At 49.9% G+C, this 24,109-nt stretch overlaps 3 protein-coding genes across 3 annotated transcripts; 1 reads left to right on the top strand and 2 right to left on the bottom strand.

The window, feature by feature from the left end:
- Positions 1-927: 927 nt before the first annotated feature.
- UCRPA7_8759 (putative tyrosine phosphatase protein) lies at positions 928-2,119 on the top strand (the record flags this gene model as incomplete). The annotated part of the gene is made up of 3 exons (XM_007921269.1): positions 928-1,287; positions 1,532-1,860; positions 1,933-2,119. 3 exons carry the CDS (start codon positions 928-930, stop codon positions 2,117-2,119), a joined length of 876 nt encoding a protein of 291 aa, XP_007919460.1.
- Positions 2,120-2,335: 216 nt separating this feature from the next.
- UCRPA7_8758 (hypothetical protein) lies at positions 2,336-3,377 on the bottom strand (the record flags this gene model as incomplete). The annotated part of the gene is made up of 2 exons (XM_007921268.1): positions 2,336-2,875; positions 3,093-3,377. The coding sequence occupies 2 exons, from the start codon at positions 3,375-3,377 to the stop codon at positions 2,336-2,338; spliced, it is 825 nt and encodes a 274-aa protein (XP_007919459.1).
- A 5,329-nt stretch (positions 3,378-8,706) lies between these two features.
- Positions 8,707-10,734, bottom strand: UCRPA7_8757 (putative inner membrane protein yico protein; the record flags this gene model as incomplete). The annotated part of the gene is made up of 5 exons (XM_007921267.1): positions 8,707-9,397; positions 9,456-10,208; positions 10,272-10,469; positions 10,527-10,597; positions 10,654-10,734. The coding sequence occupies 5 exons, from the start codon at positions 10,732-10,734 to the stop codon at positions 8,707-8,709; spliced, it is 1,794 nt and encodes a 597-aa protein (XP_007919458.1).
- Positions 10,735-24,109: the final 13,375 nt, after the last annotated feature.

Raw genomic sequence — 24,109 nt, 5'->3', positions numbered from 1 at the left:
GGTGGTGGCTTTGCCACACGATGTTGTGCAGGAACAGGAACTTTTGCTGGGGGAGGCAGAGTGATGTGAGACATTATCAGACATTATCAGACGAACCAAAGACGGAGAGCGAAACGAAACAGGCAGGAAGGGGGGCAGCGCAGGATCTGGGCAGCTGTACAGTACAGCAGAACCCGACGGTAAGAGATCGGAAACAGCAGGCTTGTTCTCGGGGGCCTCAGGGTCTTTGAGGCTCTTCGGTGTTAGGGGGGATGGCGAAGCCTCACAGTCTTCAGGCAGGGAAGCCTTGGACTCAGGGGCGCAGCAGCAGCATTTTTCTCTCTTCTCCCTCTTTTGTCTGCGGCGTATAGCACAGCCAGAAGAACCCAAGGGTCTCAAACAAACAAGAGCCGAGGCAAAATACGGGTCTAGAGGGGTGTTGGCAACTGGACTAGTTAGGTAGTTAGTTGGCTGTGTCTTTTCCCCCTCCTCAACTGGAGTTGACTGAGTTGTACGTTTAGCCCCACGTACGTACTCTGGAAGTATGGAATGACTGGCCCGATTCACCAGGCCGCGAGTACTGCAAGTGAGTTGGCAACCTTGTCACTTGGTGTTCTAGGACCAGCTGCATTTATTTCACAACCGGCATTCAGAATAGCCGTTTAGTTCCGGTGCACATCAAGTAAATCCGGGGGACACTCTCTGCTATGTTCGGATCCCGGGCGCCGACTGCATGCTTGTGCGACCTCGAGACACGATCACGTCTTGCCGAGTGGCTTTATGTTTACACCGACTTACCTACTTTACTAGCTAACCAACACCCGAGGACTCACTCACAATTCGCTTCACCAACAACCAAGTCCCAGCTGGAGCCGCAAATCCCGTGATCGGCGAAGCGGCGTGCTCCCTAGTCTTCGTCTCACCGAGAGCCGAAGTGGCATTGACAACATGACCCTCCCATCGCCCCCCTTCGTGGACATCCCGGGCCTCAGAAACTTCAGGGATCTTGGTGGCTATCCGGTAGCCGGCGAGCCGGGCAAAGTGGTCAAACGCAACCTTGTCTTCCGCGCATCTGAGCCCTCCAAGATCACCGACGAAGGCATATCCAAGCTAAATGCCCTGGGTATCACTCATGTCTACGACTTGAGATCCGAGGTGGAGATTCAGCGGGATGCCGATGCAGCAGGTCGTCGGGTCAAAGAGTGGGAGGGGGCGAAGCGAGTGTTCGTCCCAGTATTCAGAGACCATGACTACAGCCCCGAGGCCATCGCGCAGCGTTACAGTGGCTATTCCAGCAAGGGACCCGAGGTAGGTTGTGCGGAATCCCATTCTATCAAATAAAGATGAGGCTGCCATTCAGGCTGCCATCCCCTAGATCTAGGCGCACCAGATCTCGTCCTACTCGCTGTAGTCACTGCGGATTGACATCACTGGCGCTCGCTCCCCCCTATTCCAGCCCCTCCATCTTCGACCCCGCTGCACACCCTCTTCTTCAACTACCCCTGGCTCGGATCATTCTATAGCAGCCAGACGCTATACTAATCCCTCGCAGGGCTTCGTCCGCATCTACCAGGACATTCTGGCTGCTGCTTCGGCCGAAGACCACCCTCACGCCCCGTTCACCACCATCCTGGAGCACCTGGCCAGCAGCGATGCTCCCACTCCGCTGCTGGTGCACTGCACGGCTGGGAAGGACAGAACAGGCGTCATTTGCGCCCTGATTCTGAGTCTGTGCGGCGTGGAGGATGACGCTGTTGCCCATGAGTACAGTCTCACAGAACTGGGCCTGCAGGAGCGCAAGGAGGAGTTCATCAACATGCTCATCCAAGGCGATGCCCTCAGGGCCGACCGCGACGGTGCAGAGCGCATGGTCAGCTCGAAGTGAGTGGCCCTTCAAGCTCTAGGTCTCATGATTTACAGGACTACGGGATTGTGACATCTAACAACGATTAGGAAGGAGAGCATGCTCGGAACGCTGGCTATGATCCGCGAGAAGTACGGCTCCGTCGAGAAGCTCATCATTGACCAATTCCGTATCTCGCCCGAAGCCATTGCGCAGATTCGTCGCAATCTGGTCGTCGACCTGCAGGATGGCGAGCAGCCGTTGGACTGGCAGAGCCATGCAGAGTTGATTCCTTAATGCATGAGTGAAAGGAGGAACATTTGAGGTAATTCTCTCCGCTTAATATGATACAGCTAGATACAGCTATAGAGTACATTGTCCGTACACAAATTCCGGGATTCGCTTAATAGAGGGACGTGGGAGGTTCTCGACCTCGTCTTTTCAAGCCGCGAACACGGCTCCCGCTTCGCTATCATACAGTTCCAGCGCCGTGTCTGAAGATAGAAGGCATGATTACCCAACGCTGGTGGGAATCTTGACCTGGCCTCTCTTTCTGTCATAGAAAGGCACGCCATATCTCCAGCCCGTGCCCTTTCGTGACCTGCCGTCCTTGCCCACATCATCGACGTTGATCTCCTTGAACCTGAACTCGAACCGGCCAGAGTCCACTCTCGTCGTCCGCTCCTCTTCCAGCTGTGCCTTTCGTACTTCTCGGGCGGCGATCTCTCGTTCTGAGACGGCCGCCTGCTGCTTGAACTTCTCGAAGCTGTCCACCTCATCACTGCCCGATAAGATCTCCCTGTGCATGCCGATCAGCTCGGGGTGTGGTACCCTCTTGTCTGGGGACATCATCTTGTCGTGGAACGCCTTGGCGGCATCCTCACGCGTGAATTGCCTTGATTCGGAGGTGGGGAGGAATAGTTGCTGCATGGTGTGGCTGTGGACATGGAGCTCGTTGATGGGCTCATGGGCGTTTTTCTCGCCCGGACGGTATCTCGTTTGAGGAAGCATGTCCATCACAGCCTTGGCGTATGGCTTCGCCAGTGGTATTCCCTAGTTGAACATCGAGTGTCAGCTCACTCTGCAGTAAACCAGAGGAGGGAGCAAAGACTGGAGGATTGAACTCTTCTCAGAGAGGCTCGCAAAGCTAAATGTGTAACCATGTGTTGCATGTCTTCAAGACTAATCGAATGAATGGTAATCATCATAGGAGAGTAAAGGGGAAAGTGTATCCATCTGCTAGGGGAGATGAGGACGAGAGCAAGCTTACTTTCGATACCCAATCCTTTTCTACTTCCTTCAAACGGACCACTGCAGCCACTCTTCTCATGTCGACACCAAGCTCCGCAGAGACCGCTTTGATCGATTCTCCGTGCCGCATGATCTTCTCCCAGATCATCTCCCGCGCGTCTTCAGAGAGGACGCGCTCGCTAAGGAAGTTCGGATTCTCGGGGAACGGCTGTAGTGGTTGGTATGGCGAGCCCATGTAGTTCGGCCCCGAGCCGGGGCTGTGTGTCTTGAACTTCTTGCCTTCATCCTGGAGCCATAGTCTCATCTTCCGCCTCAGGACTGTGGATGCCACATGGCATGATGGTGTGGAGGAGAAGAATCTGGCTGATGCGGATCTGGCAGGGCACGCGAGCGCTGCGGCCTCGGCGCAGGCTTGAAGGGAGTGCGCAGGTACGCGCGTAGGCATCTTGGTGGATATATCACTCAGGCCGCCCCAATTGTCGCATCGTATGCGTGGTGGCTGTCGAGTTGCTGGTTGAAGCTCCAAGCTGTGGACAATTGATAGAGGGAAAAAAATCTAGATCAATTTCACTGAGCTAAAGTGGTGCTTGGAGAAAGGTCCAAACGCACAGGCCACTCACAACGCTACAACCACCTGCGAGCCAATCAGCGCGAGTGAGCTTCAACTGGTCTGAAGAGGCAAAATCACTGACATGAGACGGGAGTTGATGATCGGATTGATGTAGTTCCTAAATCTGTCGATGATTTTGATTCATCTACACCTCAGCACCAGGTATTATTTGGAAATACACCACTTAGCATGCACAATACAGCGTCTGTGATGCAACCTCACAATTTGGCAACGCAAAAGCTCAATCAGCACATTTGTGATTGCCTGTTTTGATTGGCGGAAAACAGGCCAATTGAACATTACAGGCTGCCTCATCCAAACATTTTGTGAAACGTCCTGCCACTCACCGCATCCTGCAACTTCGACCCTCGATGCCATTCTGATATTCTTATCTACCAGCAAATTCTTGTCAGACTGCACAATACTTTATCCTATGTAACACTACTAGGTATATGATCTAGAGACAATTCATCACTCCTCATTCGGCTTAACAACACCAGGCAATGCCTATGGTAAGACTTAGGAACAAATTTTATACCTTGAATTCTGGTACTACTCATAGGTAAATGCGGCTATGATAGATGTCCAGATCTCTCTTAATCGGTTATGTGTAGTACTCCCTGGGCCTCTACAAGAAACATAAGCAGTTTACCGCTCCGCACTTCAATACATGAGACTAGAGGCAGTACAGCATATCAAAATCGCAGAAATGCCAGCTCCAGGCAAGTTTCAGGCACCGATGAATGCCTTAAATTTGGTCAAAGACCCAGAAGTCCTTAAGCCGAAGGCAGGGTCTTCCGAGCAACAAGCCAGTCCCTCCACCAGTCACATTGGCATCAAGAACATACATGATCATGCAGTATTCACCACACAGCAGACCCCGAAGAGAATTGAGGAAGCAATAATAGAGAATTCAAAGCTCCCCTGGGGGAGTTCTGGCCTTGTCCCCCCGTTTACTATTCAAAGGACTCAATCTGCAGACTCTTACGGAAATGAAGCTACATCTACTTCACACACTCCTCTGATAGTACCACCACTTTACAATCAATACGCCGTGGCACTCTCCCCTTCTATCCCAGACATCATGCTATCATCTTTCACTGTGCCATCCTCACTTCCAGCTCAGCCTCCAGTCGCTTCAGGAACCTGGAGCTTTGCAGATGATTACATTCTCTTGCATGCCCATAGCGATGGACTAAACTGGGCACAAATCCAGCAGAAATTCTGGCCTAATAAGACTCCTTATGCGTGTCGTCAGCGGTACCAGTGGCTAAAAGAGTGTGGAGAAGTCGACAATTGGTACAAGAAACAAGCGGCCAAGGCGTATATGGGCTTACAGAAGAGTTTGGCGTTGGGAACGGGTGAGAAATGGAACGTCGTGGAGCAAAAGGTAATGGATAGCGGTCTTAATGAGATGCAGGAAAGTTCTCGCCTTCTTGGGTCGCATGCCATTGCGCATGGCAAAATGCCTCTTACAGACTCTGGCTATGCGTCAGGGCCAAGGCCGAATAATTCTCCCAATGTTCTCATCGCTGGTCAAAATGTAGAGATCGAAGGTCTCCCCCCTTGCTTGCCATCAAGAAAATCTCAAGAGGACGATTCCATGACTCTAATATCTACAGTCAAGACGGATATGGCAGGCTTTGTTCAACAATGTCTTCATGATATCTGCCATGATATGCATGACAAGATTGCACCACATATACATCACGAGAGTTGGAAGAGCATGTCGAGATACCTTTCCCAGACTTTGAAGGCTTTTGCCATCAAATTTGGTCTCAGTCATACCCAGTCACTAAATCGTGAAATCATGCACTTTATATACAGACATCATGAGTAAGTCGCTTCATAATCCGAGATCAAGAATATCAATTAAACGAACTACACAGAGACATCAGTGATAATCTATTGGCCATGTTACAGAGCGATAATCCAAGTATCCCAACTCAGGAGAATCATTCTGCCGGCATGTCTTTGAATGAGAAAATGACTTTGTGGGCCCAGAAAGACGGCGCTGATGACGCACAAAGAGATTTGTCCCAGTACTTCGAAGGAGTGGGAGCTTTTGAAGAAATGGACCTTGACGCTAATAAAATCTCAGCCTATAGTACGGCCGTCATGGATAGCCCGACATACGCATGGTTGATCAATATCTTGCGTAGACAAGCTATCTATTATTGGGATGATTTGCAGCCACGTATAATGGCCGAGGTGCACCAAGAAATCAATGAAAATTTACCCACAGGCACGATCAGCAGATGGCAATCCCCTAACAAGCATACCGCAGCTTTTCATATCCCATCAAATATAGTAATATCAGATTGGCGTATAACGGATCCCGTATATCGAACTGCAACTCGACGCACAATTTTCGAAATGATGGTATCAACTTGTTCCTCAGATGATCAAATTCAAACAAGTACTGTTGGGGAGTACTTAGATCAAACTTGGGCAGCAACGGGACAGGTTATTTTAGGTATCCTGGAATGGGTAGCTAAAGCCGAATTTGGGCAAAACATTGGTGAGCAACGACAGATATGCCAAAGCAGCCGGGAAGACATCATTCTTACAAAGTCTAGTTTCATATTCAGGCGACATAACTGCCAGCGCGGCGTTTGATGAGATTGCTTTGACCGTTACAGTGGACGGGCCCGCCTACTCGATTGCGGAGTGCGGTGAGCAGTTGGCGTGGCTCGTGACAGCCCTTCGATCAACACACCGAAATAGTGTAATGTACAGTTCGCCGAGAATCACCCGTTGTCTTTCATGTCAAAACATATTGGGACAGCCGGAAGCGCAGCGTTGTTGGACCGTAGGATTTGATGACGAGAGGATAGATGGACATACCATATCGTTTCATTCTTCGATGGATCACCGGTGGACAGACGTCATATCTCCAGTCATTGTCCGCGGCTACCCAACGCATCTTCGTCCGCATCTTTGTGCTGGTGTGGAGATCACCGTGGATGTCCTTTTGCAATTTATCGGAACATCGAGGCTCTTTATCAAGGATGGCTTGATTCTTTTGCAAGGATCTCGAAGGACACTGCTGAGACTAAAAGAGGTGGAAGGCGTACTGATATGGCAGACTTCATGCGCATCGAACTACACCATTTGTGACGTCAGTAGTCTTTCTGCTTCTGTACCAGAGGATGATACGATATCGTCTCTAAATTTCGACGAACTCCGACGTTTCCGGCATATTGTTCGTAGTTGTACTCATGTCTCCAGAAGGATTCAAGCCCAGGAAGAGAATGAGAGATCAACCCCGTTAGCCGTACCAGTTAACATCCATCGTCAAGTTCCCCGCGATATCTTACCAATAAGTCACAAAACCTCCGCACACAACTCAGAATTGTCTACGATCCAAACAGATTTGTCGCTTGATTCGGATATGCTTTCGATCTCAGAATCGTCACAGGGTTCTTCTGGAGTGTTCAACATTGATCAGAAAGCCCTTCCTGTTATTGAAGAGATTGTCGAGCGACTGCTACATGGGTATCGCAGAGTGTATGTCTCACAGAAAGCTCAAGAGCCGGTAGTTGGGCAAGACAGACCTCTATTTTCAGATTTCGCTTCTACCGGGAAAAAAAATTGCACAGAAGCTATATCGCAAGATCCCATGGTTTCCAATACGTCTATATCAAAGACCAAAAGGACCGGTACATTTACTACAAAGAGAAAACTTTCCCGTGAGGACGACGATGAAGAAAGAGACGACTCGCCTGAGCGGCGCGTCAAGCGTTCAAGAACAGATGCGGGAAGTTGCCCTCCAAGGGTACTTGCCTGTCATTTCTACAAACTCGATCCAGTGAAGCACCGAAAATGCTTCCGAATGCAGCTCATTGGTATCTCGCGCGTCAAGCAGCATCTTGACAGAAGCCACAGCCCTATATTCTATTGCGAGCGCTGCCTGATCATATTTTCAAACAAAGAAGGTCATGAGAGGCATCAAACTCAAGAGTTTTGTGTTCGACAACCGGACGCAAAGTTAGACGGTATCTCACATCAACAGAGACGTGATCTATCTCGAAGATCTAATTCAAGCCTTTCGAAAATTGAAAAATGGTTCGCCATCTGGAAAATTCTTTTCAAGGGCATAACGCCACCCAGATCACCATACATTGACCTTGAACTATCAGAGGATCTCAATTCGTTCCGCAATTACGTTGGTGAATATGGACCAGGTATATTGGACCAAGATCTCAGGGCCAATAATCTTGTCTTGGCAGACGAAATATCAAACATCGCGCTCAATGAAGTTCTCAGAAGAGGCCTTGACAAAATATATGACCAGTGGCAATCAAGGAACCAATTAAGCCGTTCCAACGATGCCGATGATGCTCCGGATTTGGACCAGTCTAAAAAGATTGACTCTTTAGGGAGAGGACAAGCAAGTACACCAGCAGACTCGTTCATCGATAGTGGCGTCGGTCTGATGGGTGAAACGCTGCAGCCTCATCTTATGGTCTGGTCCCGTCCTGCAAAAACTCAGCAGGAAGATGAAGGACGCATATTAGTCCATGAACAAACCCAGGAGGAGCCAGAGTATGATTGCTTAACTCATGAAAGCAGACAGCCACTTTCCAAGTCAACAGTCTATGGTTGCTCGAACGAGGAAAACTTAATTGGAGACGTCTTATCCAATGGTATAGACCTAGATGGTAGCTTTTGCTGGGATAATTTCGAGAGCCTGGAAGAAAGGAATGGCTTATCGGGTGTAGGTTGGTAAGCCACTTTGTGAGGATCTTTGGACAAACCTCAAGTCGGGACAGGTTTTAGAAATTATGCATTTGGCAAATTTGTGTATCAATAGGAGCAAACACAAGGTGTACAAATATTTGGATTTCCATCTCATCTTCAAAAATGGGAAAGAATTTTGGTATGCTTGAGTTTCGTCTTAAGAGAAAGGTGGTATCAACGTGATAATACAAGTATCCAGTGCTCCTTTTATCCTCAACAATGTTTGTCCGCTCCGCTGCCAAACCAGTCCTATTGTAACACGACACACCCAACACTACCCTTACAGCTTCTCCGTTGATGGCTCCGCCGAGGCAGACGCACCGGGACCACCCTTAACAGGCATCTCAGCCGGGCCGCCCTTCGTAGCAGAGGCCTCAGTGGGCTCGGGACTGCCGCTTACCTTATCAGTGACCTCCTCATGCGCAGACTCCACGCCAGAGATGGAGTTGGAGTCGTCGCGCCAGAAGTCCTTGCGGCCCTTGGAGAGGCGCACCAGCCACGGCGGCAGGACACCGCCGGGAATCTTGTACGTCCACGGCTCCTTCTCGTGCTTGTTGGGCGGGACGATGCGGCCGCCAGACACCTTCTCGAGGATCCACACGACGGTGTTGATGACGATGTAGGTGCAGATGCCGCCGATCAGACCGTCGGCAATGGAGTAGGTGAACGGCATTAGGGCGATGGTGACAAAGGCGGGGATCGAGTCGCCTAGGTATTTCCAGTTGATATCGACGACGGACTTGACCATCATGGAGCCGACCAGGATCAGAACGCAGCCAGTGGCCCACGGTGGGATGGAAGCGAAGATGGGTGCGAAGAAGATCGAGATGAAGAAGCAGATGCCAGTGGTCATCGCAGTCAAACCGGTCTTGCCGCCTTCACCGATACCAGCACCGGACTCGATAAAGGCAGTTACTGGCGGGGTACCCAGAATAGCGCCGATGGAAATGCTGATGGAGTCAACCATATAACTAAAAGGCAGTCAGTTTCATGCGATGCCTCAACTCGTTTCAATAAGAGAGGACTTACGCTAGGGTGGAGCCCTCAAAGTCCTGGGTGACGGGGTCAATCAAGTCGGCATAACGAGCCATGGAGTACAGAGTACCTGTGCAGTCCAGGATATCGACATAAAGGAAGGTGATCAGGGCAAGACCAAACTGGCCACCATACCCGCCGACGTTCCACTGTTGGACATCGAGAACCTGCTTGATCTGGTGGAAGTCCACAACCTTCTTGAAGAAGTCAAAGTTGTCGTCTCCAACGGCGGTGTAAGGGAAGTAGGTGACAGGAGTCGTACGCGGCCACGAGATGATGGAGACCAAGACAATACCGGCAATAATCGCACCCTTGACGCGGTAAAGCATCAGGATCGATGTCAGGATACCACCGCAGAAGATTCCTATCCACATCATGGGGCTTCGCATCTTGTCGCTGTCAGGGCAGAGACCAGTGTCCGGGTCCCTCATGGAGTCATGGCAGCCAGCCAGCTCCAGGGGAGTTGAAGTTGCGCCAACAACCAGACCAATACCCTCGGAGTAGGTCAGACCGATGAGAGTCAGGAACAGGCCGATACCGACGCTTGTAGCAAGCTTGATGGATCGAGGGATGGCACGAGCAAGCCATTGTCGCATTCCGAACAGAGCGAGCGCAAAGAAGATCCATCCTTCGACAAAGATAGCAGTGACAGCAATCTGGTAAGGAACGGAGCCGGTGCCATGATAGCCAACAACTGTGTATGCGAAGTATGCGTTAAGTCCCATACCGGGGGCCAGACCAACAGGACTACATACAGTCAGTATCGAACATCGCCAAGGATTGCCAAGGTCAAATGCCGAAGCTACTCACAGATTTGCGAACAGGCCCATGCAGAAGGATGCAAGAGCCGAGATGGCAGCGGTGGCCGTGATCAGATCTCTCTTTATACCATTGACGCAAATCATGTAGTCGTCGTTGGCGTCGCAAGTGAAATCGTCCTCTGTATGCGGGCACACGCAGGTACCACCGCTGTCGGCCACAATGGAAGCATTTACAGCAATAATGTATCTGATCGACTGGTCAGCTTCAAGTCAATAGACCCATGGATTAATATTCAAGGCTTACGCCATAGCGAAGAAGGTCGCGAGACCTGCACGGATCTCGGTAAAGAAATAAGAATTCGCCCGAGTCTTCTTCTGCGCGGGGGGTCAGCCGTCTGGATCAGTGCCACATGGGAGCGGGATTGTCTTACATGGCCAGAGCCATCGAGTCTGAACCATCGCCCAACGGGGCTCTTGGCGACTTTCAAGTTCACCGTGTGAATCCAGCCCATGTTGACGACTCTCTTTTGGATAGTGTCTTGTGTTGATTTAAACAGAAAGTCCAGCTCCTTTCTTCAGCAAGTTTCGTGTATGCGCGGCGCGTGAGGGTTGCAAAGCACAAGCCAAAGACACAGCAGCAGAAGACTGGGCTTATAAGCTTTGAGTTTGTGGCCGTTACGGTTCAGCAACGCTGAGCTGTGGCCTAGTTATAGTTCGGTCAGGCAAAACGACGAGGACCAAACATCCAAGGGGTCCCGAGTGAATGGAGAGGCGGACGTGCAACATATCTTGTACTTTTTTGCAACCCACAACCCACAGCCCACAAGCTCGATCGAATCATCCATCAGAGCCTTTCAGTCGCCTCCAGGTTTAGCTCGACCAGCAGCGAGTAAGGAGCTTATCTCTGGGCTAACCCTAGTCTGGGCCTAAGGGCGCGGCGTATGTGCCGTGCATCGTCGTTCCCGAGATAATAGCCAGGCTTTGGTCCCCAGTGCGGCATAGCGTGGCCTGGACTGCTGGGGAGGTGTGGGTTGGCAGTGGCAGGTCTCGAGGGTCTCGAGGCGTGTGGGCGCGGCCTGACTGGCTACTCGGCGCCACCCTGTGATAGGCGTCGGCGGGATTCGCTGCCTCTGCGAACAGCATTTCAGCATTTACAGGCCTGCCCCATGGTGATGTTTGCCAAGACTTTTTCTAGAAGGAGTGGGCCGCATATCAGTCAAATCGCGCGCTGGCTAGGCTTTGACGAGGGGCGGATCATCGCCTAGGATGGTCCGTACTGCACAGTAGATAGTGGTGTGTAAGACCTTTTACTCACTCACTCCCTCGCTCACTCACTCAGCTTCGGAGCCCTAATCTGATCACTGAGATTGCCTCAAGGGGACATCGCACATGGACTCTAATCTCTCCCCTGTCTGGGCATATGCAAACGCACTGCGCCGCGCCGCTGGCGTTTGGGATCGGTCTTCATTGAGCGGCCACGGCGCCCTCCGTGGAATGCGCGGCCGGTCCCCCCTCACCTTGGACATGCTCACAGCCGTGGGAATCAGATGGTGAACGCCTGCCCCAGCCTTGGCAATGCGGGAGGGTTCCGGCTGGAGCTGTGTCCTGCAGTTTCGGACGTCGCCCTGCTGCTGGCTGCTTCACAGAGGCGCGCACCGAGACCATGGAAGAAGCAATTACTTCTGCGCTGGACGCATGCTCAGTGCGATGGTGTTCCCTACCAGAAGGGCTTGACTCTGATTGGGATGAGTTGACGAGGGTGACGATCGTAACATGTCACAGTTCTGTGCTGGTGCTGCTGGTGGTAGGCGATCTTGATCGCATCTCCGTCGGAAGACACTGGTTGAAATCGTGTGACAAGGTACACCCGCCTTGGAACCTCCGCCAAGTGACCCAAGCCGGCTCTCTTACTCTTTTCTCATGCTTTGGTGACTGCCCATTGACTCGGAAAGCAACCAGCTCTTCAAGTCAACATTCTTCGTCATCAGTTGCACTATTATTCAGTGTCTCTCTCTCTGTCCCTCTTTCTCACAATCCACAATTCACAATGCATGACAGGATTCGCGCGCTGACTGATAGGATCGCAATGGGCCTTGCTGGCAATGTGTAGTGGCTCGTTTAGAGCGGACCACCGCCCTGTGCGGCTGACTCGGGCGCTCTAGAAGGGCGGCGGACGGCACGGATAGCGCATGACTTGCCTGGTCTTGCCTGTCTGTCCGCCTTACAGTCTGCGAGCCTACACTCTAGCAGTCTAGCAGTCTAGAGACCTAGTCAGTCTCCACGACGGTGCCCATGCCCTAAGAGGGAGGTGGATGGCCTTAGTCGGAAATTCGAGAACCGGGCGGATCCAATTAGACTCGCTAGAGCCGGTCGAGTCGGTCCATTCGGATCTCGAAATAAGCTTCGCACGCAGTGTTACTCGAAAGGTTGCCGTAAGCTCGGTCACTGTCTTATCCCAGCGAATCCCGTCCTCAGCATTCACCCAGCACAGGCCACGGCATGGAAGGACTGTCTCTGTATGAAACCAGTCCTAGCGACCACTGCTGCACACACTACCTGGGCAATTAGCGACTCGAGAAAGATTACAAAATGCTGAATGACAAGGTCTCCCAGGTCTGGTATTACTATGTACAGTAACGCCCTTCTCGCCATGTGCGACACACCATGCAGGCACGCGCTGAAGCGACCGGCCCGCCAGCGCCTCGTTGATTTGGCTTCCCCGCCAGCGTAATAATCATTAGTTCTTCCAGCCTGAAGATGCTGAATGCCAAGCGCCAGGATACTTATTCGTAGTTTCGAAACTCTGTCTATTACTGCAGCTCCACAAAACGCTTCACACAAGTAGGAACTACCTGATCAAGGAAGTTTTGATTTCCTTGGCCAATTTGAAGTTCACTATGCTGGCTGAGGAGTACAACTGTTCACCCCCTTATTGTTGAAGCCCGAGTATTCCTCCTCCAAGTGGGTTTCGTTCTAGCGCCGGCTGTCGTAGTAGCTGCATCATCCATACACGCTAATTAGCAAATGTGGCTTGCCTTCTAACGGCGGCTGTTTTCAAGCAAGAGAGGCGGTGATGGTTTTCTTCTGCTAGAAGTTCAAAAAGTCTGGGGGCTGTACTCTTGGATATCAAAAGCAACTTGGGTTGTCCAGAACAAGCGTGGCTGCCGTGCGGGACAAAAGCAACTCCCACGTGGAGAGACATGACTCCGGCCCCATCTTACCGGCTGCTAGCTGAGTCAACTGTTGAGACTTGACAGACTTGACTCGCAGATGCTAATCAGAAGCTAAAGCATCACGAACTGATGTCAGTGACTTTTCACCTCCTTCAGATGGGAAGCGCTGAGTAGGAGAGTTGATGCGTACTTGATGCGTCGTGTTTGCGAGCGCCATCTATCTAGACGTGGGCCTCACGTCTTCCTTTGACTACTAAGGATATCCGCGGAACAACTCAGCACTATATGCAAGGAAAGGGGGCTGGCAACTTCGTCATGCCGGCTGGGATTGCCTCTACTACTCGAATCCAACTATAGGTGGCGGTGTGTTGTAATATCAACATTGCCTTGAACCCAGATGCGAGCAAAAGCAACATTATCTAACGATGGTTGTGGTCAATGTCTTACCTCATGGTCCTATCCCTGTAACATGCCGTGAATCCTGCCCCCGGGAGCAGCAGAATCCTCGCCGCCTTAACAGGCCCTAAATTGGCATTAAGTAGGACTGACACAGGATAGCACAGGGCGCCCCATGAACATAGTTTAGTCTAGTTGGCAATTCTCTGCAAACATGAGAGGCCAATTAAAAATAGCTGTTAATCCTTGCTAAGGTTTTATAGGGAGTCGTTTTGGGCGACTCCAACTTACAAGTAAACCTAGGGGTTGTTTCTTCTGCCACCACATGCTAGGCACAGCGAGGATTCTATATAGTACTAGTTCTTGCATGTGCGGAGAATCACACTTAGGAAATAGGGCACATTATACGGCTTTCATTGGTATGATTGCTTCATTCATGCTCCACCTGCCTCAAGAATCCGCAGACAACCTCATATTAGCTGCTCTTGATTGCAACTTGGTTCCTACTGGCCTAACTATATATCATGAACCCTTCAACATCGGATTTAAGGTACGAAATACCGATCCTCTGAACAAATGAATTGACAAGAGCCAGGAAAGAAGTAAAGATCTATAGGCATGAATGAGAAAAAAGAAAGATAATTGCCATAAGGCCCTGGGCTCTTACTAGTGGACTTCAATGAGTTTAGGAACGGAAAAATGTCATGATTAAGCCAAACATGACATCGAAGTAATCTATTCATGCAGATTACAACAAGAGGCTCAACCACTGACTTAAACGAACGCACATGTCGTGATCAAGATAATACTTAAAACCGGAGCAAATACCATTTATTCCTTTCTTCGTCTCCAGTATCAGCTCCTGCAATGTACCATAGAGGATCAGAGCTACCAAGAAACTGTGAATGTTGGGCCAGCGGCCAGAAGTCCTCCGTTGTCGCCGCTGTTCAGAATGTTCTGGGCAAGTGCTGCATAGACTAGCAGCAAGTCGCGGCACAACACGATCTGCTCCATCTTCTGCATCAGCGAATCTTCCCCGCCGATAGGAGAAGAAAACTCGTTCTTGGTCCAATGGTTGATGCGACGACGGACAATATAGATTGCTAGCTTGGAATTCCACTGGCACAGGCGTGCCAACTCGGCCGTCTCTAGGACCGGGAATTTGTCCCTCATTTTATGAGGAAGGAGCAAAAGCACTACTTTGGTACTATTCCCACTAGTACAGGGCCCCAGACGGCCGCTTTGAAATGCCAAATGTGCCTAAAACACACATCATGTGGTTCTGCAATAAGGAACAACACAATGAATATCAAATCGTCCAAATGTCAAACAACCTAGAACCAGCGAAACGCATGTACCAGAAGTTTTGTTGCTTCCGACGCGACGACCTCACTTTATGTGGCGTCAAAATTGAAGACCCCTGCTTTTGGATCATCCGGGTTGATTTCATCGACGGCTCCTGGGTGGTTCAGCGACCAGACGGTACACACAGTCACGATGCCGTGGACTACACTACACCTAAGCCCAATTGGAGATGTGATGTGTGCGAGCAAGACTTCGACTAGACCGAGAAGAACTCACACATTTGTCCAGGGCCTGCTGGCACATGCTACAAGTGCCGCGTCCGCTTTCCAAAAAGCGAGCTTGCGGCATATCGGCTCACATGTCCGTCGCTCGTTTGCGATACTTGCAGGAGGAGAAAAGTCCAAGACATGGAGCAGCATCGCAAAGAATGTCCTGGTCCACCCAATGTTTACACGAAACAGTGTACCAACTGCAGGCAATACATCGACAAGAACAAGTTAGACGAACATTTTGAGGCTTGCAAGTAGTGGTACTGTAGGTTTTGCTTGATGGCAATAGTGGCCTCAGGAAGAGATGAGCATCGAAAGATCTATGAGGACTGACAGTGCGGTATTTGCTGGCAGAGAATGACAGCGTCACAGAGGGACAAGCACCTACCGAACTATCCATTATGGAGATGTCCTTACTGTACTAAGATTTTCTCATGGTCAGCTAAGGACGAGCACATACAGTCCTGCAAATTCTGGCTCTGTAAATCGTATGTCACGGTCATGTTAAAGACGGGAAGATACGCTCACTTGCAGATATGCGCTTGGTGGTGCTGCCGCCGCTGTCAAATGACCATGTCGAAGTCCAAGAGAGATCAGCATATATAGACCTGCGAGTACTGGCAGTGCTCCCGATATAGCAAGCGCTATTTGGCGTCCATAAGGGATGAGCATAAGATTGTATGTGCTGAAGCACTGCCAGCGAGTTGCATTCATTGCCACAAGCATGGGCTACACGACCAGATTTCCAAGCACGAAGCTGAATGCAAAGCGCGGGTTTGTCCAGGCTGCGCGCAGCGTCTCAGATTTGACACGATTATGGCACATTGGGCAAAATGCATAAAGATAAGATGCCCTAGCTGTTCCCGTAGAGTCGAGCGCAACGAACCTCATGACTGTCAGAAACAGCTATGTTCAATCTGTCTCTGACGTTTTCCTCGGGGATGTGAGGACGATCATCTGATACACTTTCAAGGATCCAAGAAGATCGACTCTCTTTGCTCGAAGGAAGAGTCGGAGCGTGCTATTAGATCAATCTTGTCGTAGGGCTTTCGATTCCCTCTCTTGGAGGGTTGCGCCAGAACCCTAACAATGTTTCTAAAGCACCCCCGGAACACGTTCATTGTCGATTTCGAGTGTATCCAGTCGGAAGATGGGCCACTGCCCCTTCAAGTAGCTATATTTGACGCTGTTGAGCGATAGGTCGTTTCCGCCATATTTATAGATCATGGAATGACAATTGGGGAACTTCGAAAGAATATCAGTCTTTCAAAATTTCACCAAGCTCGTGACCCGTTCTCCTCTATTGCGGTAATCCAAAAGTTCCAGCCCGGCCGTGACGAAGAAAGAACTAAAGGTATGACCTGTCATGCAATTGCAGACCTCATAAGAAAGTATATCGATGTAAGTGCAATATTCACCTTCCGTATCGCCTTCTCCCATTTGCCTTCAAGTCGGCTAAATTGCCTTCTTTCACTTAGGAACATGGGCCCGTGAAAGCCTGTATTACTTGGGCAGTCACTCAAATCGATATCAGATGCTTGAGTTACATCCTCAAGACTACGGGTGCAGAAGATTTGCTCATTCCCAACTGGAAATTTAGCAATCAACCACTGGGATGATACTATACTGTCCGGCGTCATATGACACTCAACGCAAGACTGCTTTCCTTACGACTCGGAAATCTCTACGGGGCCTTCTTCCCCAAGGATCGGAGGCTGACCTTGGATGCCCACGACGCTGGGGTTGATGTGACGATGACCATTCGATTGGTCAAGGCATACCTGCTGAGTGCCTTCGGCTTGCCCCTTCCTGGAAAAATTGATTGCCACTTCTCCTCAGCCGATCAAACACCACAGAGGCGCCCACAACTCGGCAAATGGCCAAAGCCCGAACCGTGACATGGCATGATATTCCCGAATGGCAGCAGGACAACAAATACATCCTCAGCGGCTATCGCCAACAAAAGACGGATTATCTGGAGATCCTCACCAGCCTGACGTTCTTGCACAGCGAGACTTGTAATGTGTACACCCACCTGATTGGGGCGCTCCTCCCACTCATCGCGGCCGCCTGCATGAGGGTTCTCTCCGAGCCTCGATTTCTCAACGTCTCAGCAACGGACTATGTCATGTTCAGCATCTTCTTTTGGTGTGCAGAGGCTTGTTTAATCTTCAGCGCCACATACCACCTCGTGGGACTTCACTCGCGTGAAGTAGAATTATTCTGGCATCGAATGGATCTGCTAGGGATTGTCGTCGTGACCGTTGGCACATTTATCCCCGGCGTCTATTATATCTTCAACTGTGAGCCGGGCTTGCAAAAATTGCATCGGGCCATTGTCAGTCATGCTGAGCGACCGCTTTTTTCCTTCTCCCCTCGCCATCCCCGTAGTTTCCTTTAGATTCTGCCGCCATATGCTGACATGGATTTCAGGTTACCACCGCAGGCGCTGCCACCGCAGCTCTGATCTCTATACCCAAGTTCAGCACACTGCACTGGCGGAAGTGGAGGGTGGGATCCTACGTTGCGCTCGGTGCGTTGGCATTCATCCCCCTCGGGCACGATGTTGAGCTGTACGGGCTCGAGTACATGCTTTAATACTCGGGAATGAAATGGTATTTGCTTGAGCTTGTTTGCTACGGCGGCGGATGTGCTCTTTACGCGGTAAGCTTGCGCGCTATTTTCACCTTCTTCCATTGCCCTGAAAGACAAATGATCTAAGGGGTACTTTGTAGTTTCGCACGCCAGACCGCTTCGCTCCAGACAGATTCGACATCTGGGGCAGCTCATACCAGATCTTTCACGTTTCCATCTTGTGCGCGATGTATATACACTCGATCGCCCTTATGCAGGCTGTCACAGCGTGTCACACATTGGACATCTGTAGCATTCAGGCCAAAAGTAACAGACACGCCTAGCCTCAAAGATGACGGGTTACTTGATGCCTTTATACTCATGTTATCAAATATCCCCTAGACAATAGATTGATTTCCCCGGATACTTAAGAATGAGTTGATGTGGTACACAAAGAGGAGTGTTAATTATCTCAGGAATCGGCCGAGACCTAGTAAATGAGCTCCGTCAACGCGGATTGAACGTCATCGTGCACGGACGAGACCCTGAGCGATTGGGAGCTGTTGTTAAAGAAACTCCACCAGCACTACCCTTCTTGCGAAGTCAGGACTCTTGTCTTGATGCCGCCATTGCATTCACAGCATCTGGCGAGTCCACAGAAGAAACCAGAAACGTGATGGCTTCAATCAGTGACTTATACATCAAGCTCTCATCAATAATGCCGGGTTTGGTCACAAACCCAGCGAAGGGCTTTATCACGTTCACGGCGCAAACACCTGCGCTTATCGCACGGCTTATTCTCTTCAGTTCCTCTTTTACACCCACAAGGCAAAATGGATATTATCTTTCTCCTTCAAGGAGCATTTCATAAAGTTCGGACATCATACAGAGAAATGACGAGAGACAGAAGTTGCTCGTCATTATTGCAAGTGATCACTTTTAAAAAAAAGTCAAAGAAGCGAAAATTGATGTATTTCCCTTTTCAGTTTCTAATAAGTTCAACTACTCAAAGAAATTTACATAAGACATAACCAGTGTGTTGCGTACGCGGAGCATAGTTCATCAACAGCACATATACGGCTAAGTCATTCTGCCGACTTGACAATAATTCGCTGACAAAATCTGCACGCTGAATAAAAGAAATGGAAATAATTCAACAAGCTTCTAAAGCAGATCAGACCAAGTTCATGCTCATTTTCTGTGTTATAATGTCTGGTTTTCGGAATGATGTATGATATTACTAATGGCAATGGTCAAACATGCTTACTTTTTTGCGAGAAAAGAAACTTGGATATCTCGCTAGCAGCAAGGAAGACTTCCCGGATAGAACTGACGGTCTTTTTGAGACAATCAATTTAGCCCAAAACGACAGTCACTGATAAGTAGCACACGCAACCCCGCTCGAAGCCACCATGAAACACCATACTTGACTACGATGACGTCCATGGTTCCTACGAAAATAGAGACTCAATGAGCTATGTTCTTTGACTCTCATTTATATCACCATTTGACCATGGCCAGCTCCTATTCCAAATCTTCGGAATTGGATGACCTGACAAAGGATACAGTTCTCCAGACCTACTATCGCAAGTTTATTGACGGCAGCCATATACTGCACTATCACGATGTGGTGGACGCGTATGGTCATCTTTCATTCCGGCACCCATTTAATCCGGAGGTCTTCATAATGTCGAGATCGATCGCACCAGCCACAGTCTCATCACCGGAGGACTTAGTAGAATACTCTGTTGCAAATGCCGAGCCACTTGAGTCTGACGCTCCGCAAGGCTACCAAGAGCGCTACATTCACTCAGAGATATACAAGCGCCACGAAACGGTTCAAGCCGTTGTGCACAGTCATGCCGAGTCCGTGCTGCCTTACACAATCTCTGGTGTACCTTTGCGACCATGCTATCATATGGCCGGATTTCTTGGCCTAGGTGGTGGATCGCCAGCGGTGTATGACGCTGATGACTTTTTCCAGGATGGTGATATCAAGGACATGCTTGTTCGGAATGAGCCCCTCGGCGAAGCTCTGGCCAAATGCTTTGATGGCGGGTCTGTGGTCGCGCTCATGAGAGGACATGGGTTTACTGCTATCGGTGATAGTATCGAGGACGTTGTTGTGCGTGCTGTCTACACTTCAAAAAATGCGACGATCCAAACCTCAGCCATAAATCTTCAATCAGGGTTCGCCTCTTCTTCCGGCTTCGGAGGTGGAAAGGGAAAAGTAAGTGATTTCCAGATTTCATGATCACTTATAGTGGCCATACTTTGAGTATTGACGACCGAGGCGCTGGCCGAATCCGAGTATCGACTTCCGAGCCACCCTCTATCAGCCTTTCCCTGTTCTTTCACTGCCTTTGTACGTCAATGGCTGACTCTTAGTGTTGTAGTGGAGTTTGAGGTATTTGAGTGAGGACGAAGCAGTGGCATCCACCGATATGACGAAGTCATCAGCACAGCGGCCTTGGAGACTCTGGGTCCGGGAGGTCGAGACAACCAGTCTTTACGAAAATTCGGCGTGATTATTGTGTATGCTCCTGAGATTAAGGCGGTTGAAATATTAGAGCGATCGTTATTTGGATGGAGTATTGGTGATCATTCTAATTGAAATCGCTAGCATGCGCTATTGTCGTTTTAGGTATCGGACTGAGGATAACCTGTAATTACACACGCAAGTTTCAATCATCGATCCATCAATGACGATTGACTTGACATTGAAAACACCCAGGTCGAGTCGCTTCCACCCCTTCGCCATGGTAATAAATGTTGGTTTGACAGAGGTAGATAGCCTCCTGAGCAAGAAATACTACCGTTATAGAAGTTGGAAGAGTTATAGTAACAAGCAAAATCTTTGCATCCTCGACAAGTATCATGGTTCCCTTCACGTTTGAGCAATCGACGTTTATTCCTCTGAAAGAGAAGTAGTACAATAATAGACGCCGACTTAGGGGGCTCCCTGTCGATGATCGCCGCCCCACAAGAGCGTTAATTTACACGAGGAAGATTGCAGTCACCAGTAGGATGTTTTCCTGTTCTATTTCGATACACCAACACTGATTACCCCTGCAAGCCAGAGAAAGTATTCCTCGAATTATCGAGTCTATCAGGTGCATGGAAACACCTACTGAGTGAAGTATCTGAGCACGGTGACTTCAGTCTGCCTTCGGCACAACGCTGGGCTGGCTGAAGTGGCATCCTGAGACCGTGGCGGATGTCAGGACGAGTCGATAGATGTAGAAGTCGGGTTGCCTTGCGCACTCACTACACAGCAGAATACATACATTGTGGCTAGAATGCCTAATAAGCCCATGCCTAGTAGCCCTGGTCGGACTGAGCGATCTTGAGGATTAGCAGCGATCATGGAACGCGCCCCGCCCTGTCACCCGAAGCCAGGGAGCCCAAAGCTAGGGCCAGCAGGGGATTATGGTACGAGGAAAACCGAAGTTATGTTGAGCTCGGGCCTGTAGGAGCGCGCGAGCACACTGGGATCGCATGTCTCATTGTCGCATCTTGCATGGGAGCAACTGCAGGAAGCACCACACGTTGTCCAATGGCGCCCGCGAACAGACATTGAGCCTGTGCTAGCTCATTCGCAGGAAACATTTGGCGAACACGGGGCACAGCTGACGCGGGAGGTTCCCTGAGCTGCAATTGGGCGCCATGGTGTTTCGAAACACTGGCTGGAAGTGGTGGGTGTCTTCTTGTTTCAGGTGGCGCAACCAACTCAGCAATTGAATCTCCATGGCCCCAGTCTAGCCCAAGTCAGCAAGAGTCGAGCCCCTCATCGCTGATGCTGAAGAGCTACTATGAAGAAGAAACCCCATTCTCTCAGATGGACAAGCATGAGCGTCACTTTCCCCCGGTTCCCTGCAATGAGGCTTACCATTGAGCTCACGATTGACTGTAGAGTGCGAGATTTTTTTCTCGATTCAATTCTCAAGTGATTGTTATAACAATTCACAGCCGCACGTTCCTTGAGGCGCGCGCCAACTTACCCCAAGACACTTGGTTTGCTTGAATTACACGGACGGCTTTACCTTGGACCACTTTCACTCTCCCGCTCATGTCTACAGGAAACAACCCGCCACACCCGGCCGCGAGTCGGTCTGCATATCCAATGGACCAGCAAGACGACCCAGCATCTGAAAGTATGGCTGTTGCCAGAAGACACGTTCAGGCCCTCACCGAATGTGGCCTGCCTCCCGAGGCGCTCCTGCGCGCGCTCCTTGAGCAATATGATGGCCGTGGGCAAGTGCCAGGTAAGAAGAGACAGATATGGGTGTCTACAAGATATGCCCCCCAACTAAGCACTCAATAGCGAATGATGGAATCAGCTTTAATCACAGCTCAAGCTCAACGCATACGCCCCGCCTCTCAGTCTCAACGACTAGCACTACCTCGACGGGGAGAGGGAGCTTCATGTCCACAGCTTCGACTGCAAGCTCTGTGTCTTCTCATGCCAGTCTGATACCGCTTGTCCAAGTGACGACACCACCACCAAAATCTCAGCCATCAACAAGAGCATACTGGTGCCTTGAATGTGACACGGTACGTTATTATTGGCCAAAGAGTACTGCAAATGAAAAGCCCATTTCTGGGCTACATACCTTGTTCACACCGACCACCTTAGCGGCCTCTGACTGTGCTGCTCATATGATTTTAGTCGCTGATATGGATCATAGAAGTTTGCTAGGAAGTTCGATTGGAAGAGGCACGAGGACGAATTTCATGAACGACACAAGAAATATCCGTGCCCAGAGACCGGCTGCAATCGCATATTTTGGGGCAGTAATACCTTCAACCAACGTGAGTGAGCTCGAAATTATCATATCTCGTCACTTCTCCTCTCGAATACATACTAACACTAGTCTTCTAGACCACAAGACAAAACATGGTTGCAGAACATGTCCACATGCCGACAAAGTTATCAGGTACACCAAGAAGAAGAGAGCCTGGGGATGTGGCTTCTGCGCAGCGTTTCTTCCGTCAATGGACAGGTACTATGATCATGTCGCATTGCATTTCGAGAACGGGAGGACGAAAGCCCACTGGTCCCAGTCAAATGTCATATATGGCTTATTACATCAGCCATGCGTGTACGAGGCTTGGAAAGCGCTGAGAGTGAGCAAGTATGGGCATCTCCCCAAGGAACAGCAACCCAGCTTCGGATGGCTTCCAAAAATCACAGGCCGGACCCAGGGTTACATTGAAAACGAAAGCCCAGGCCAACTCCAGGATCTTCTCGAATTCTTTGACCCAAATCGCGGAAGTGCGCAAGCAATGGCTCAACTTGCTCTTGAGAAAGCTTATATTGAAACAAACAATTTACAACTCCCAGTACCTGCGAAGCCTCATCGTAATCGGCTGCAGACACCACATCAGCCTGCCCCGCAACAGAACTATCCCGATACACAAGCAATCGATTATTCCAGCTCTTACAAAGATGCATGGGCCGAGTTTGAGAATAATCTAGAAATGTCACGAAAAAGCTTTGATCCCTCTGCTCTGCCTCAGCCACTCTTCTCGCAACCTCTTCAACTTGGCCAGGCGCATTTGACCGGGCCGACCGGCATGGCTGGAATGGTACCTAGGCATTCGGTCGGAGCACTTTCGTTGATAAGCGAAGAAGAAATTGTCCCGACGACAGTGTCTAATACATTCGAGGACTGGACAAGTTTAGCCAGCACGATGGTGGACGAGTCATCAGCACACCGTTTTAGTAATTCTCAATCTGGATCTTGGCAGCATAACCCCTTTGGCAGCCCAGGGTTCAATGGGTGATGGACTTGAAATTCATCTCAAGGAAAGTAGACTGGCCAAAAGTTATTATTTCGGGGCTTGGACTTCCTCCAGAGGTTTTAGGATTGGAACACCCATAATGAATAATGATTCAAATTTGAGCCTGCTTGAAATCTGTGAGCCGCAACCACAGTTTAAGACTTCTGAACAACCCTCCTTGTACAACTAAAGAAATATATGAAATATCTACTATCCTATATGGACTATGATGTAGCACCAACTTTCTCTTAGAACACGTAGCTCTAAGCCGGGAGAGCATGTTATTTGCCCTTTGCATGCAGTGGATTCTTCTTCATTTCTCTTTTATCGTATTTCAATTGTTACTGATCACTAAATGACTTGTCAAGCCAAACTCGGTGGTCTAA

This window comes from Phaeoacremonium minimum (assembly GCF_000392275.1).
Source record: "Phaeoacremonium minimum UCRPA7 unplaced genomic scaffold PA7_03_scaffold_607, whole genome shotgun sequence".
NCBI lineage: Eukaryota > Fungi > Ascomycota > Sordariomycetes > Togniniales > Togniniaceae > Phaeoacremonium > Phaeoacremonium minimum.
The sequence above is the reverse complement of the archived record's forward strand: the minus strand, read 5'-3'. Positions and strand labels throughout refer to the sequence as shown.